General features: G+C 42.5%; 1 protein-coding gene across 1 annotated transcript in view; it reads right to left on the bottom strand.

Annotated features, from left to right (window-relative positions):
* The window catches only part of LOC104140498 (netrin-4), a 56,142-nt gene extending 41,482 nt beyond the window's left edge, over positions 1–14,660 (bottom strand). Inside the window, exons 1-2 of the mRNA XM_009669313.2 lie at positions 13,752–14,660; positions 6,332–6,873 (exon numbers count right to left, since the gene is read on the bottom strand). Coding sequence (XP_009667608.2) covers positions 6,332–6,873; positions 13,752–13,818 — 609 coding nt within the window. The 5' untranslated portion in view covers positions 13,819–14,660. The remainder of the gene's footprint in view (positions 1–6,331; positions 6,874–13,751) is intronic.
* Positions 14,661–14,869: the final 209 nt, after the last annotated feature.

The following is a 14,869-nucleotide window of genomic DNA, read 5'->3' as shown; positions in this document are numbered from 1 at the left end:
CCGGGGAAGCAGGGCCTGGCAGTGCTATCTGCTTGTTTACACTGCTGGTGTTAACTGCTTCCTCTCAACTTGCCTCTGCATTTTATCTCCTCTACAGTTCAAGTTAAACGAAACGCTGAACAGACAGCCCTAGTCATAACATTCAGGCACGTCCCTTCAGGAGTGACTAATCCCTCCTGGAATCCTTTCCGGCTGGAAGTCGGAATAACTGAAGCATCGTGTGATTTTGAGAGGCCTGATGAATGCTGGACAATTCACTACAGCGCAGTACCCTGTCCTTGCATCCCAGCTACTAGGAATTCAACCTTGTGATGTGCTGAGCATGTTTCTTTTCAGTGACCTCACTGCTGTATGAGATCAGACCTTTAAGAAGCCACTGAAACCTTAATGGTGACCTCATGAATTATTGATGTTGCCATTTAATGAGGTGTATGTGTTTGTGGGGATCCTCCTTGGTTTACCAAAAGGCATGAAGACAGTAAAAGAAAAGCCTGAGAAAAGACAGCAAAAATTGTGGGTCCTTGGAACAGAATCAGGTACATTCCATACAGAGCCCTGTCCTTGGCCTGGTTTGGTGTCTGTGTACAAGTGGTCCTGCTCTGTAGTAAGCGTTGCTCAGGGAGTCCCTGTAGATGGAGAAGGGCAGCAGAGGTCTCCAATGGCAGTGCAGAGGCAAAGACCTTCCATAACATTGGCTGTGGCTTCTATTTGAACAGCCTGGTGGCTTTTGAAGTAGACAGAACTGCGTCCTACAGCACACATGTTGCTTTGATACTCACAGAGTATCTTTAGGAGAGTGATTAAAAGTCTTACAGCTGCAAAGTGAGTCCAGTCATCTTTGAAAAAAGGCATTGCTGCAGACTTTGGTCCCTAAAGAGGTCACCACAGGCTACAAAACGGAGAATGAGCAGTTCTTCTGCGCAAGGCACATTTAACACGTTGCCATAGGAACCAGTTACCTAATTCAGGCATACACAATTCTTCTTGCCCCCAGTGAATTCCAGTAATGGGTTTATTATATCACACTTCATTGGTGTCATCTGTCACCCAGACACTCACATAAATGAACCAGCCTTTGATTTTACGCTGCCTTCCACTAGGCAGACCCAGTAGTGGATGGGGCTCCTTTTGGGTCTTGTGGTTGTAAGCTGGTCAGTTTTATATCCCGCTTTGCATGGTAATGTATCGTTTTCATGCAAACATCATCTTTGTTGGAGAAGAACATTTGTTTTCATTTCCCAATATTCCAGTTTATTAAAAATGTGCTCTTAATCTCTAAGTTCTTTGAGAGCACGTGCTGTCAGGATGCAGGTTGAAGCATTCCGATCCCTGTTTTCCCCAGATGGTGTTTGAACTGCAAGTCACACTAACGTCTGATGCAACGTTGTGGTCATCTCTCCCTTTGTTTTGGCCAGAGTTTTGATTTACATTAGCTGAACTGAAGGTTCATTTTAGACTTCATGACTACATAGTACAGTGTTTTGTTTATTAGAAAAACAGAAGGATGGACAGGTTGGTAAAAAAGATCTCAGTAGCGTTTCCTGTACATGCATTTGCAGTAGATGGACAGACCTTAAAAAGGTGGGGTTGTTTTTTAATTCATGATGTTATGTTGAAGGTTGGTATTTTGAGGCTGAAGAGCATAACAGTAATATGATGGCTTTTCAGTAAGCTATCATCTGGGAAAGGGGGCTTCAAACATTGTGCAAACCACCTTGCTCAAAACTTACTGAGTTCATGAAAACAGAACAGTGTGTATGTTCTTTGCCAAAAAACAGGATTGTCTGACCTCTTCAACACCTGAAAACAACCAGAAAAGGCTGGGAAATGACCTCGTGGTGGGGCTGGAATACTCGCTGCAGCAGTGAATTTGAAGTGTTGGACAGACGGGGAAGCTCATCTGTGAAAAATTCTGCCTGGAATGGCAATGTGGATCAGAAATAACCAATAACCTCAACAACACAAACCAGCAGGCTTTCCACAAAGAGTCAGGAATAGCCTGGAAAATTTGGAACCCGGTAGCAGCTATGAGTTTCACAAGAATTTAAAGACATGAAAAATGACTTCTTGAAGAAAATTAAGGGTCACTGCTATACTGGAAATTTGTTGTTTGAAGATAGAATTGGGTTAGCCAGAAAACTTCAGCAAGACAGTATATTTAAAACAGTTTTCTACCTCATTTGTAACCCAGAGAGGTTGGATTGTGCTAACACAAATAAAACACCACTGTTTCTGAAGGGAAAACTCTGTAACAAGCTTATTGGGTTATGACAGGCAAGTGGGTGGATGGAGAGAAAAAAGGGCTTGATTTTTAAAACCAGCTTGACTATCTTATATTTCTAATGAACTTCACTTGAATATTCCAGATGTGATTCAAACTCTTGACATGATGTTCAGAGCCAGCTGTCAGTCTGAGCTGGCCTGGACTCAGCAAAAATTTGAAAACAAAAGGGAAAAAAGGAACTGTACTGGAACTGGCGAAAGTCCTGTGAAGACATAAGTTTTTGGCACGGGCTTCTAAGATAGAATGGCAAGAAACCAACATATACATGCTCACCTGGCTTGCAGATCGAGACCAATGAAAGAAGACAAAATGCTCACAGGGACTGGAAAATGCTTTATAGTTGTTGTCTTTCCTTGCAGCTATTCAAAATGTATTGTATACAGTATTATAAACAAGTGAATCAGGAAGCTGCATATCCAGTGATTCCCCCAGTAAATAGCACGGCCACTAAGCTGAACTGGCAAAGTCTGGAAGAATGAGTATCAGACTCCCTATTTTCATTCAGATTTCAGCATTGCACAGCTTTGGGAGATTAGCTTATCAGTGTAAAACTGATCTGTGAAATACAAGAGATTGGTGAGAACAAGCTCAAACACAGCAGCTAATAGACCATGCTAAACAAGCAAGTTAGAGGATCCTTATTAGTCTCAAATGGCAACAATGACTGAGGAAGGAATAGTCAGCCAAAAACTGAGTTTGAAAACTGGAATGCTGGAATTAGAACAGGAAGTTTGGATAGCGAACATAATTAATGAGCTGATAGTTCATGTGGGTTTCACTGGGTTAGTAGTGGTGAAACAAATGCCAGGAATGCTGTGGATCTGAACCCCAGAGCAGGGGATTTAATAAATGCTGGAGTAAAAGAAAACTGCAAAAGGGGCATTAGGAAGTCACCTCCGTGCATTTCTAATTCTCCATGCTCCCTAGTGCCTGACACCTTCTATCTCAATTCTGCCTCATTTCAGATGGTATGGAGACGTACGACCCAGTCAGAGGTGAAAGATAAGGGATAATTTACAACTGATGTGATACACCTCAACCTAATGATATACTGTGTTCTGTTACAATCTTGTCACATCACCCACCAAAATATATTTTGCTTTCATTCTAGTATCATCAAAGTTTCTCTTCCAGTCAGTTTCCTATTGTGCTGCCAGGAGAAACCTCTTTCAGTGCTCTTGAAGGAGCACCAGACTGTGCTCACCGAGAGAGACGCATCTCAGTTTATAGATGCTTATATGTTATTGCAGCTCTACCAATTCTCCTCTCCCATCTACGTTCTCAGTTTTGGAAACCAGCCAAACTGAAATCTTGTTCCCTGATGCATTCCCATGTGAGTTTTAAACCTAAGTGCTCTTAGTAGGCTATCTGCTTTTTGATTTCTGTTGTGCCCTGTTAAAAAGGAATGTATATCTCTTCTGAAAGCAAATAGGACAGTGCCCAAGAAAATCCTGACTGTCATGCACTGGAAATGACACGAACCCTTTCAGTAGAGAAAGCTGACATTTGTCTCAGAGAATTAATTAGCATGTAAGCTGGAAAGAGTTTTGATCACTCCAGAAATGTTGTCAACTTGTGATGTGAGCTCCTCAGCTCTCCAAGGCTTAGTCGGTATCAGTAATTGGATAGGTCAGAGTGGAGGTGAAAAGAGAGCAGAGAACGCTGCAGAAAGTAGTGGGGGGGATGCAGTCAGTGACCTGCTTCCTTCCAAGTCACTCGTGAGTCGGTGCTTGAGAGGCTGCCCTGATGACATTTGTAAAATCTTTAACGTATGATGCAAAACTGCAGTTTGGAGATGTGTGGGCAAAAATCCTGTGAAACTTGCAGTAAGAGAAACAGTGTCACTCCAGCAGATCTGATCGGATTTCACTTTAAGTGACTACACTCTGCCTCGCTATTTTTTTATTCGCAAAAGAATTTGCTGTGTCATATTGCTGGCCTGAAAAGTCAGATGCGGTTGTACCCTTGTCACAGTGGTACTTCATGGGTTAGTTAAGAGGCCTCTGTAAAGTCTGTCCAGAACTTCAGAGTCCTTCAGAATTGGATTATTGTGCTGTGAAACAGTATTTGTCTTGTTCTCTGTTAAGTTGCTGTATAGATCCCTGTGTGCTGCTTTATAGCTTCAGCTCTCCATCCCGTGGAGGAAGTGGCCTCTGTATGTATTCAATTCATTTAACAGTTCATGAAAGTAATTGGGATCTGTAAGGGTATGACCTATAAATATTTGACTTTTCTTACTGTTACTAGTATTTTCTATCATCTACTGCCACAGTGTAAATCGATTAAGCATACACATATTCATTTCAGAGTATTTGCTGCCCAAGTTGACAGAATCATTTTGACTTGTAATCATAAAGGCTTGTGTTAGAGGAATGTTTCATTATTTGATTTTCTGCCTCCGCTTCTCAAATGTATTTTAGCAGCAACATATGGTCTTAAATGATACTTTCCAAGGGTAAGTAAGCACAAAACCCAACATACGCAAGGGAACAGCGGATAGCGTATAAGGGAAAAAAGAGCTGTTTTGCGTTTAAGGACAAGGCCTTTGCCTCGTACCCTGGATTCTTTTCCTTACTGTACCAGAATTGTCATGTTTTACCACAAACCAATTTACCTTTCTATGCTACTCTTTCCCCATCTGTGAAATGGCAAGAGGACCCTTATTATGTGTACTGAAGAATATTAAATAGATCTTGTGAAGTACTTTTGATTGGAAAACACACAGAAACGGAAAATGACATTATATGCCTAGATTCTGTATTGACGTGGCAAGTGAAATCTCTGTACAGACACATTTGGATGTATTTGACGTAAATGTATCATATTGACTGACTAGCAGAATCGCTACTCCAGCAACAAGACAGTTCAGCAGATGATTTACTCCAGATTTCCAATATGCAGAGGTGTTTCCCAGTCTGTTACACAAAGATGAACTCAGTCTCTCTGTACTGCTGCCTCCTTGTCTCTGGTATAGTACACTAATTCCTTTCTTCTCGAGTGCATTTTTGAAGTGTGCTGCTGAAATCACTATGTTTTTTTAAAGCCTATCTGGACCTTTCACCTCACACCTGAGCTTAATTTGTAGCCTCGTATTACTGCCAAACCTGCATGATCATTTCCAGACAGGGAAACCAAAAATAGGATTGTGACTTCTCTAGGGAAGAGAGAAGGAAGTGAAAGGACTCCAGCCGTTGGTATGACTATATAGGAATATTTCATAATCTCCCTGTGTACTTTTATGCCTCCTGTATAAAAAGATGCTAATGATATTTACCTTCTTTCCCATCTAAATTGTTTTGAGATTCATGAATGAAAAGGGTTATAGCTGAACTACATATCTGATTACTAAGCAGCTGCTAAGGTTCTTCTCAGAGGAAATTATCAGAGTAATCATACATTTATTTAAAAAGAAAACCCTCTGCATCTAATGGCACATTAAAATACTCATACCAAGGCACTTTCCTACCCTGTGGAACAGTGAAACATGGTTGTTCACTTCCACTTCTCGTTTCTAAATAGTTTCATTTCTGGAGCCTATGCCCTGATATTCTGTCAGAGCTGACCCTCCCAGCAGGAACAACGTGCATTGAATGTTACGGGCAGGATGTATTTAAATGTCATCCAAGCACCTAGGACCTTTTATATGGACAAAATAGACAATTACAGGATGCGGTTCATGTCATCCTACAATAGAAAACTATTTCAGATAAATCAGGTTCTACAAATGCCTATTTCTCTACATTTTGATGGAATTTTAGTTCAGCTATTGGCATCTGCAGTGTAAAGATAGGAAGTGTTAATCCTATCCTTTGCAACTCTCAGAAGTTAAATCATTTCCATTAAATGATTAAATCATTTCCATTCATTTTCACTGACATATCATTTCTCTTCTCCTTCCTCTTTATTTTCTTAACATAAAGCTTTGGGGGAGGGGCTGCCTTTCTTAATTTATATGGACAGTGTCCCTTTGAGCACATACTCGCTGATTTTCATCTAGGCTTTAGCTGTTCAACATTAAACATTGTCCAGACCTTACTTATTGCTTACCTCTCCTCTGGTACAGGGCACTGCATCTGAGTACCTGGAAGTACACATAGAGCCCTCCTCAATAAGGTCATCCTGGAGCCCGAAAGTAGCTGTACAGTTGACAGAGAAATATTTGTAGGGCCTCCAAGTCTGGCCATAGTCCTGGGACCTTTCCAACACCATCGCAGCGGGGCGAGGTGACTTGAACACAGCTATGACATGGGTCAGGTAGAATTCAGTTTCAAAGTCCAGCCTGATTTCTTCCCTGTGTACCCCTTGGGCAGACTGCCACCAGGACATGGGGTTTGCAAAGAAATCATCTGTCATGTCAGCAGGGAGATGGGAGTTATCAGGCTGGTTGGCATTGCATTTGGTGCAGCGAGGCTGTCCACAGCCATGGGAAGCCTGATGGAGGAGGTTCTGGTCCGGGTAAAAGCAGTACAGTTCTGTGCTGTTCTGCCCACATGTGGTGAGAGTGGCTGGTGTCCTCCCTGTTGCAAGGTTGCCCACCGGAGGGTTGCATGAACGGCCATTGCAGCGGAAGGCTCGTAGCCTCATGGGATCTGAAAGACAGGCAGAAGAAACAAAACAGAATTTCCTAGATGATTCTCAGGCTCTAGAACCACTGACCATGCAAATGTTTGGACTCCTTTTCCGGGGACTGACACCCAACAGGACTTAGTGTAAAGAAAGCTACTTCATTTTTTCACACAAAGTTTGGAGGGAGTTTCTCAGTAAGTCTGCTCCTTGTTTCACGTGCCTAAGTCATGAACTGACATCTTCAGAAAACTCAGCTGCTACCTGTGGGTACTTGAAGGTCTAACTTTGATTTCTGTTGAAAATGCAGTTGCACTGGTCTATTGAATTATATGTTTAAATACAGAAATCTTGTATTTTCTTACTTTTACTCTAGCAAAGCTCTGTATCTAAGGACTGAATCTATTCAACACACTTTTATTCATGATAATCAGAAAGAGAAGCCAAACCGTACTGCACACTGTTGGTACATTTAAAAAGAGATGATTCCTGCCCAACGGATTACAGACACTGTTTACATGTACAGATACCTGAAAGAAAGCATGTATCTCTATAGTTATTACAAGCCTAATTTTAAGAGGTGTTGAGTTTCTGCCACTCCTATTGAGATCAGCTGGAGTTGTTAATACTTAGCAGTCCTGAAAGTCAAGTCCCTTTTGTTTAAATGCTTTAATATGGAGGCAGGCGACTATATTCTGTTTGCCAAGTTTACAAATATTGGCATATAAGCATTTTTTTGTATATTCAATATATGTTTCTATTTATTTCTAAATGAGTAAGAGGTAGGGATAACTAAACAAAGTCATAGTATTGTTTGGAAATCAGTAATGCCTTGTGACACCCGATCACAGGTCATTCCCAAAACCTTATTACCAAACTGGAGAAAACTGCTTTTCTGAGGACATACAGTGTGCTCTTTGCATCTTAATAGTCTAGAAGGAGTTAAAGACTGACCTTGCAAGGTCATAAATCTAATCCAAGAGGTCACAAGTCAGATGGCTCAATGCAAGTTCTACAGGAAATGACCCTTTCAATGAAACATAGGATGACCGTAAACCCTTAGTAATCTAGGAGCAGTTCAAAGGTCAGCTATTAGTTCAAGATCCTAGGTCAAATTTTAAAATCCCTTCCCAGTTTATATCACTCTTTCCTCAGGCAAAACTTGTTTTAAAATCGAGTTAGACCAGAGAAAAGACTTTTTTTCTGGTTTAGCTTTATAAAAATACTCCAATTGTAAGTGTAGTGGGTTGAAACTGATGTCCCTCTTTCCCAAATGATTGTTTAGGTGAAAAAACATGTCCATCTTGCATGGCTTTGCCTTTGAGTTGCTTCTGTCCTTAATTTCCTAGTGACATTTCTGCACAGGCCAGAAAAGAAAGATCAGGGATGGATGTTGTTTTGGAAAACATCTCATGCATTTTGCATCCCAAGATTCAGACACCAACCCAAGTTACAGCATGTCCAGTGAATCCCACTGACTATTGGAGTGTGGCGTTTTAGCATACATACAGCATAAGTTAAGCTTAAACTTCAGATAGCAAGGAAGAAGATAGATAGTCCAAAAATGCTCTTGCCTGCTCTTATAAACAAGTGGAAACCACCCTCAAAGGAACTTAGATTTAATGTGTATTTGCCTTGCATGCTCTTTAAGCAGCAGCCTCAGGAAAGTGGAGGGGTCTGGGGCTTGGTGGATGTGGTCTTCCAGCAGTGGGTAGGATGGGCTGGCCAGACTTATCTTAGTATTTCAGTGAAGTCCTAGGAGGTTGTTCGAGCTCAGAGGGCAGCAGTACTTTAGTTAGGTGTGCACCTAACAGTCCCAGGATCAAAGCAATGCAAGCCACCCCTCCTCAGTCTCACCACCACTCTCTGTGCAAGCATGGAGGTGAATTTTCATGAGAAAGGAGGAATGGCAGAAGCCAACTGGAGAGGAAAGGAGGGAAGATGGTGATGTTTGTTTCTTAGTCCTTTTCTTTGCTTCTTGACTTCAACTGAGCTTACTTTCAACTGATTCTTAGCCCTACGGTAGATCTTCCACCAAGCCCTCATGCCGTTCTGACTGCTGACTGCCATTTCAATGTACTTTCTGACTGTGAACTTGTAACTCTATCTGAGCCTAGTACAGTTACAGGGGAACACCAGGAGGTTCAGAGGTTTTATCTGGAAGCAGGCTTGCAGTTTCCTTGAGCACTTTTTTTCCTGAGCAATGACTCGGGTTCCCACAAAAGCTTTTTAGAACTTCGCTACTTTTTGAAGAGCATCTGAAGTCTCAAATTTCCGTCTGCTCTGGAGGGTGAATTCCACTGAGTAGCACAAGAGTTCCTGAAAAAAGATAAATCCATCCTTGCGGGTGAGCAAAAATTTTATGAGCTGCAGCTGCAATGCCTTAAGATTGTCTTTGCAAGTGGCTTTTTGGTGTCTACATTGTTATATTTACCTGGTCTGACTTGTTCCTGTCCAAGTTGTTTGGTAAAAATTACTGTAAAAGTAAGAAAGTACAACAATTTCTGCCTTTAAAGGAGATTGGATATTAACTGATTTTGCTCAGTGCCGCACAAAGGTATCATCTTTGCCTCCAGAGAATTTATGTGGGATCAGTCTTCCAAACGAGCTCTGGACAAGCATTAACTATGACAGGAGTCCAGGGCACTTAGTTTTGATCAAGACTGAGCTCATGTTACAAATCTCATTGAAATATGGATAAGCATGTCCTGTAACTAAAAGAAAGTCCATCTTTATTGATGTATCACACCATGAAAGCTTTCACAGAGGAAATCGGATGCTGGAGTTCTAAATTTAAGGAGCTGTATAGGGGAAGCTTTGCAGACAAGAATGGGAGAAAGTGAAAAAAGGAAACTTTTTTTAAAAGGAAATGGCTACTTCTTTTATTTCCCATAAATGGGCTACCAGTCTTGTATTGGGTTTTTCAGCCATATTTATCTGAACCTGGAAAGAAGGGAAGAATGTGGTCGTTCTCCTGATCAGCAGTCACAAGAAGGTTTAACTGCTCTGCCTGCTAATGCAGCAACATCAATAAACAGTTCCTGTCTGAACTGCTGTGTCATTAGGAAAATGAGAAGAACAAAGTGCAAATTAGCAGAAGGGAGGTTGAGAGAAGGAGAGGGATTGGAAAACAAAATCTGCAGTCGATTAAAAGCTTCAGATTTAAAGAAATCAATTGGCAGAACATTGCTTGGCCATAAAGATAGCACAGCCTGTCCATCACTCACTGATTCTGTGGAAACAACACGAAATGTGGAATCTGAACAGTGGGAGGGACCACTGCAGAAGAGAAACAGCAGCCAGGCAACCAAACAGCTTATCCCAAATGCCAGGGGGGCTCACTGAATAATTCACAGCAAAATAAACAGTTTGATCGTGCACGGGCACTGTATGTTATTGAGGTTGATTAGTTTTTACTCCATGATGGGTGGCTTGTCTCCATAAGTGGTATCACTAATTTATTTGTTTTCTGCTCCCTCAGTGCCGTGCCACAAAGTGGTAGGTCAGTGGCACATGCCTGGCACGTGTTGTAACAACAGTGTTAGCTGATGATTAGGGTGCCATACAGTTCAAGAGAGGACACGTTATTGATACTACTGGGGCACAGTTTCAAACAGAGATGTCTTACTTCAAAGCCTTGTAACACAACAGCACCTGATGGACATGAACTAAAAACATTTGATTATTTTTAGGTTTTTTGGGTTTTTTTCACCCTCTGTTGGATACCTAACAGAAGAAAGCTCACATGGCACCTGATTCAAAGCCTGCTGATGTGACTAGAAAGATGCCTAATATTTTCTATGGGATTTGGACTGGGATTTTTTATTTCTTGTCTGTATGCAAAATCATGGCGTTGTGCCTTCAAGGCTTCTATAATGAAAAAGGAGAGCAACTATCACTGCTCTGAGCAACTTTTAAACACTCTGAAAACTTTGGATATCTTCTGCTAAAGTTTTGATGGAGCAGTTTCAGCATGTATGTGTGCACATACACATGCGTTTCACTTGCTCTACCTCTGATTAACTTTTTTTTTAATGACCAAAAACTTTTGAATGTTCATTTATAGTTAATCACCTTGAGGACATGAATTGCTCAAGTCTTTATTAATCAGACTCAGAGCTTTTTCTGTAATGCTGGTAACAACAAAAGTGCTACAGCCCTTTGGTTTGTCTGGGGTCAACACGCAATGGGTTTGGCAGGTCTTCATTCATTTATGAGTAGGAAGTCATATTTTAGCACTAAAATGGCCCTCACAACTGGAGCTTCCTAAATTTCCCAAAGGTGAAGTTCTGAATAAGCTATGAACCCAAAATGCCCCCATGGCCTGAGGCACGGACAGAGTGAGGACAAGATCCCCAGTCTAGGCAGTCTTCCAGCATGGCTAGTTGCAGTTTGCCTGCCTGCATCCCTCCTGGAGCAGTGCTTGACTCCAGCACCTGCAGCCGCATTTGCAGAAGAGCTAAATAACCCCAGACCATAGGAAGCCAAACCCTGCCGATAACAGGGCAGCGCAACTGATGTTAAGCCTGGTGCTAGAAATGGGCATTTTTGACCACACCACGCCCCCTTTTGGAGACCTGCCATCAGAAGGAGAGCTGGCCCAGGCACTGCTCTTCTGGGGAGTATGGGCTGGCAGAGTGTGAAGCAAGAGCCCAGGCTGCTGGCAGTCCCCTGAGTTGTCCCAATGCACAAAAGTTTTCAGGCCGTTGTAGAGTTTATATGAGGAGAATGAGGCCCTCCACCTGAATAAGGCAAGGGGAAGGACAGCCCAAGTGTCACATCCCGCAGTATAAAACCTAATTGACCCTTCCAGCCTAGTGACTAAGATTTTTCCCCCTTTGTATTATGTTTAAAGATCTAAGGAGCCAATCTTGATAGCCATGGCTGTGTTATCTGCATGGACATGGGCAAAAGGCAAATATTTCCCCCATGTATTCCTCATAAACTACCCCATCAATTTATTTCACCTCTGACCAGGAGGGACCTACTGTAGGGTTGAAAAGGAAGCTTACTATATAGGCTAATAAGGCATGAAAGAAAAAACACTTCTCTGTGTACCTCTCTGCTCAGGAAAAGGCTGAAACTTCCAAATCATTTTACATAGATTAGCTAGATGCTGTCAGAACCTTAATCTAAGCCATACTGACCCAGCCTGCAATAGGACCTGTAAAGATTCAAGATTAGTTCAATATTTTTACATTGCTTCCAAAAGAATAACAAATTAAAAAAGAAAACACGTAGCCCTTGTGCTTTCCCAGGTTGATGTTTTGTACAACCTTTTGAACAAGCACTGTATATTTATTTAAAGTGACATTGAATCCTTAGCGTCATCACCTTCAATATCCAATTATTTTGCTATTAATCACCATCCCTACACCATTACTCTGAGAGTGTTTAACTTAATACAGAACACACCCCCTCCCCTCAAATTCTCTTTCCAAGCAGTCAGCTTTGGATTGCCTTTCCTTGAAGATTTGTTTTCACTGTGTGAATTGGTTGCGAAGCAAATTTCAGCTAGTTTATAACAGACTGTTTTCCCCAACAGTATCAGCAACTTTATGAGGCATCTCTGTAAGCTTTCTGAGCTACATGTCAACATATGTTTCCTACAGGGAGTGTCCTTGCCTGGGAGACTAGTGAATACCCTAGATAAGACACTAAGGGGACTAAGGTACCATGTCCTCCCTCCACTCATTCCCTATCATGCTGTAATAGCCAGACTTTTTCCCAAGTGAGTCGCTATATGGCAGGATTGTAAATTTATGAGCTGTTTTCAGTTTTTAAGAAAATAACATTTGCAGTTGTAGAAATCTGATGTCTGTGTTATCAGAAAGGTTTTAACCAACTCATAATCTGAGCTGAAGCCACCTGATCTGCATTTGACTTTCCTGGAGCCTGCAGAGTAGCCGAACACTTCAGTAGCTTTCAAACCACTGCACGAGGAGTGTTGTTGCTATCCTAATGCTCTGGGCATGCAGGTGAAATTTAAACCATTGATAGGCTTTTCTCCATTGATAGGATTGTTGTCTTATCCATTCAACAACAATCCATTGATAGGATTGTTGTCTTATCAATACTTGTTTTCACTTTTCTGACCTGATCTGCGTAATTCATCCATTTTAACGTTAAAGATGTATTAAGCCACAGAAGGAAAAAAACAATGTAATGCCTTCCTTCCTTTCCCTCAGAGAACTATTCTCTTTCATAATCAAGGCATCTTTAGGACCATAGGTAAATACCAGGGTAGCTATATCATTTCTGAATATGCTTATTTGTACACCCACCCACCCACCCACAACTAATCAACTCTGTCTGTCCCAGTCTATTTATTCTCTAATGCTAGTTTAGTCATGCCCACTGCATGTTAACTATCAAATCAGGGAAGGCACTGTGTGAGTGGACTGTCTTGGATAAATAGCAGTTCCTAAACAGTGTCTCTGACTTATAATGATGCAAAATGAAGTTTATATAGAATGAATCAGATCCTTCCTGTGACGCTATCCAAGAATGTTGTCATTTCACTCTTGTCCTGCCTAGCAAAGCAGTGTTTCTTCCTCAAAACAAATATCCAGAATAGCTCAAGTCATTACCCTCTTTCTTTCTCTCTTATTTTCTTTCATTCACAAAAATAATACACTGTTTTCTCTTAGGATGTAGGAAACTATACATTCTGGTATAAGTCACAGGGAAGAGTCTGAGCTGCAAAGCTGCATGTTGGGGGAAATAAGAAGTATTTATAGATATTCACTAACTCAGATTCCTTATAAGAATACAATAAAAAAAAAAAGATGTGGACATAAAAATATTCTAACAGAGTTTACAGATTTGTTTTCCATTCCCTCTCCCTTTGCTCAACTTAGACTGAATTGTTTCATGGATGGCAATATTGATTTATTTTACTTACCTGCTTCCCCATGGCCAGAAATAAAATATTCCAAGAACACAATCAGCATGATGCCTTTATGCTGCATGGCTGTCAGTAAAATATCTGTCCTCAGTGAAGCAAAAAATAGCTGCAGAAATCTACAGGTTTGGTGCTTGCATGGCTTTTCTATGTTTTCTTTCTTTCTTTCTCTCTGCTCACCTTCCTCTTAGTGTAGGGGCTGGGGCTGCTGTCTCATTCTTCTCGTTTTCGTTTGGGTCCAGAGGGCTTTTTTTTTTTTTTTTTTTTTTCAGGACTCAGATGCCTTCTGGGTGTCACCCGTACATTGCTTCCAATAAATAAATAAATAACACGGATTTTCTGTGTCTTCACCCCTCCTCATGCAGCAGGCGAGGGATGTTCACATCCTTGATGTAGCCCCTTAAATGCACCATCGAGGGCGGATGCGAAGCGGGGAGCTCTGCCCGGTCCGGTCCTTTGCGGTTGTTCGGATGCTATATCGAAACTTTCGTTTCTGCTCCTTGCTTTCTGTGGGGCTGCGTTTTTGGCTTGGCCGCGGCTGCCCCCGCCACCTTTCCTTGCCGCGGGGTAGCGGCGGGGTGCGCGTACGGCGTACCCCGCTTTGTTAGCTCTCTGCCCCGGCCCCTTCTCCCCCCCGCTCCCTGCAGCAGAGGGGCAGCAGAAGAGCCGAGCAGGCTGCTGTCGCTGAGAGATGATGAGAAGCAAGTGATTTCTTGGCTCCTCTCTCGTTTTATTTTGTTTTGGCTTATTTTATTTCACTTCCCTCCTCCCTCTGCTGTCACGGAAGCCACTTCTTCACACAGCGTGCGCCAGGGGGATAAGAGTAAAAAACAAACCAAACGCCAGCTCGCCGGTGCCGGAGCCGGTGCCGGAGCCGGTGCCGGTGCCGAGAATCGCCTGCCCTGCCCTGCCCTGCCCGCGGCGGGCGGCGGCTCCCCGCCGGGAGCTGGGGCCGGGGCTCGCGGGAGGGCGTCGCGCTGCGGGCAGGGGCGGGCACGGGGCTCCGCTCCCGCGGAGCGGGGGTGGCGGCGCAGCGCCCGGCTCGCCGCCGAGAGGGGAAAAGGGTGCTGGAGGGCAGCTCCTTCCCCTCTGCTGCTACAGCGAGGTTTAGGGCTTGG

Source organism: Struthio camelus, chromosome 14 (genome assembly GCF_040807025.1).
Source record: "Struthio camelus isolate bStrCam1 chromosome 14, bStrCam1.hap1, whole genome shotgun sequence".
Taxonomy (NCBI): Eukaryota; Metazoa; Chordata; class Aves; order Struthioniformes; family Struthionidae; genus Struthio; species Struthio camelus.
Note: the sequence above shows the minus strand (reverse complement) of the source record. Positions and strands in the feature narration are given on the sequence as shown.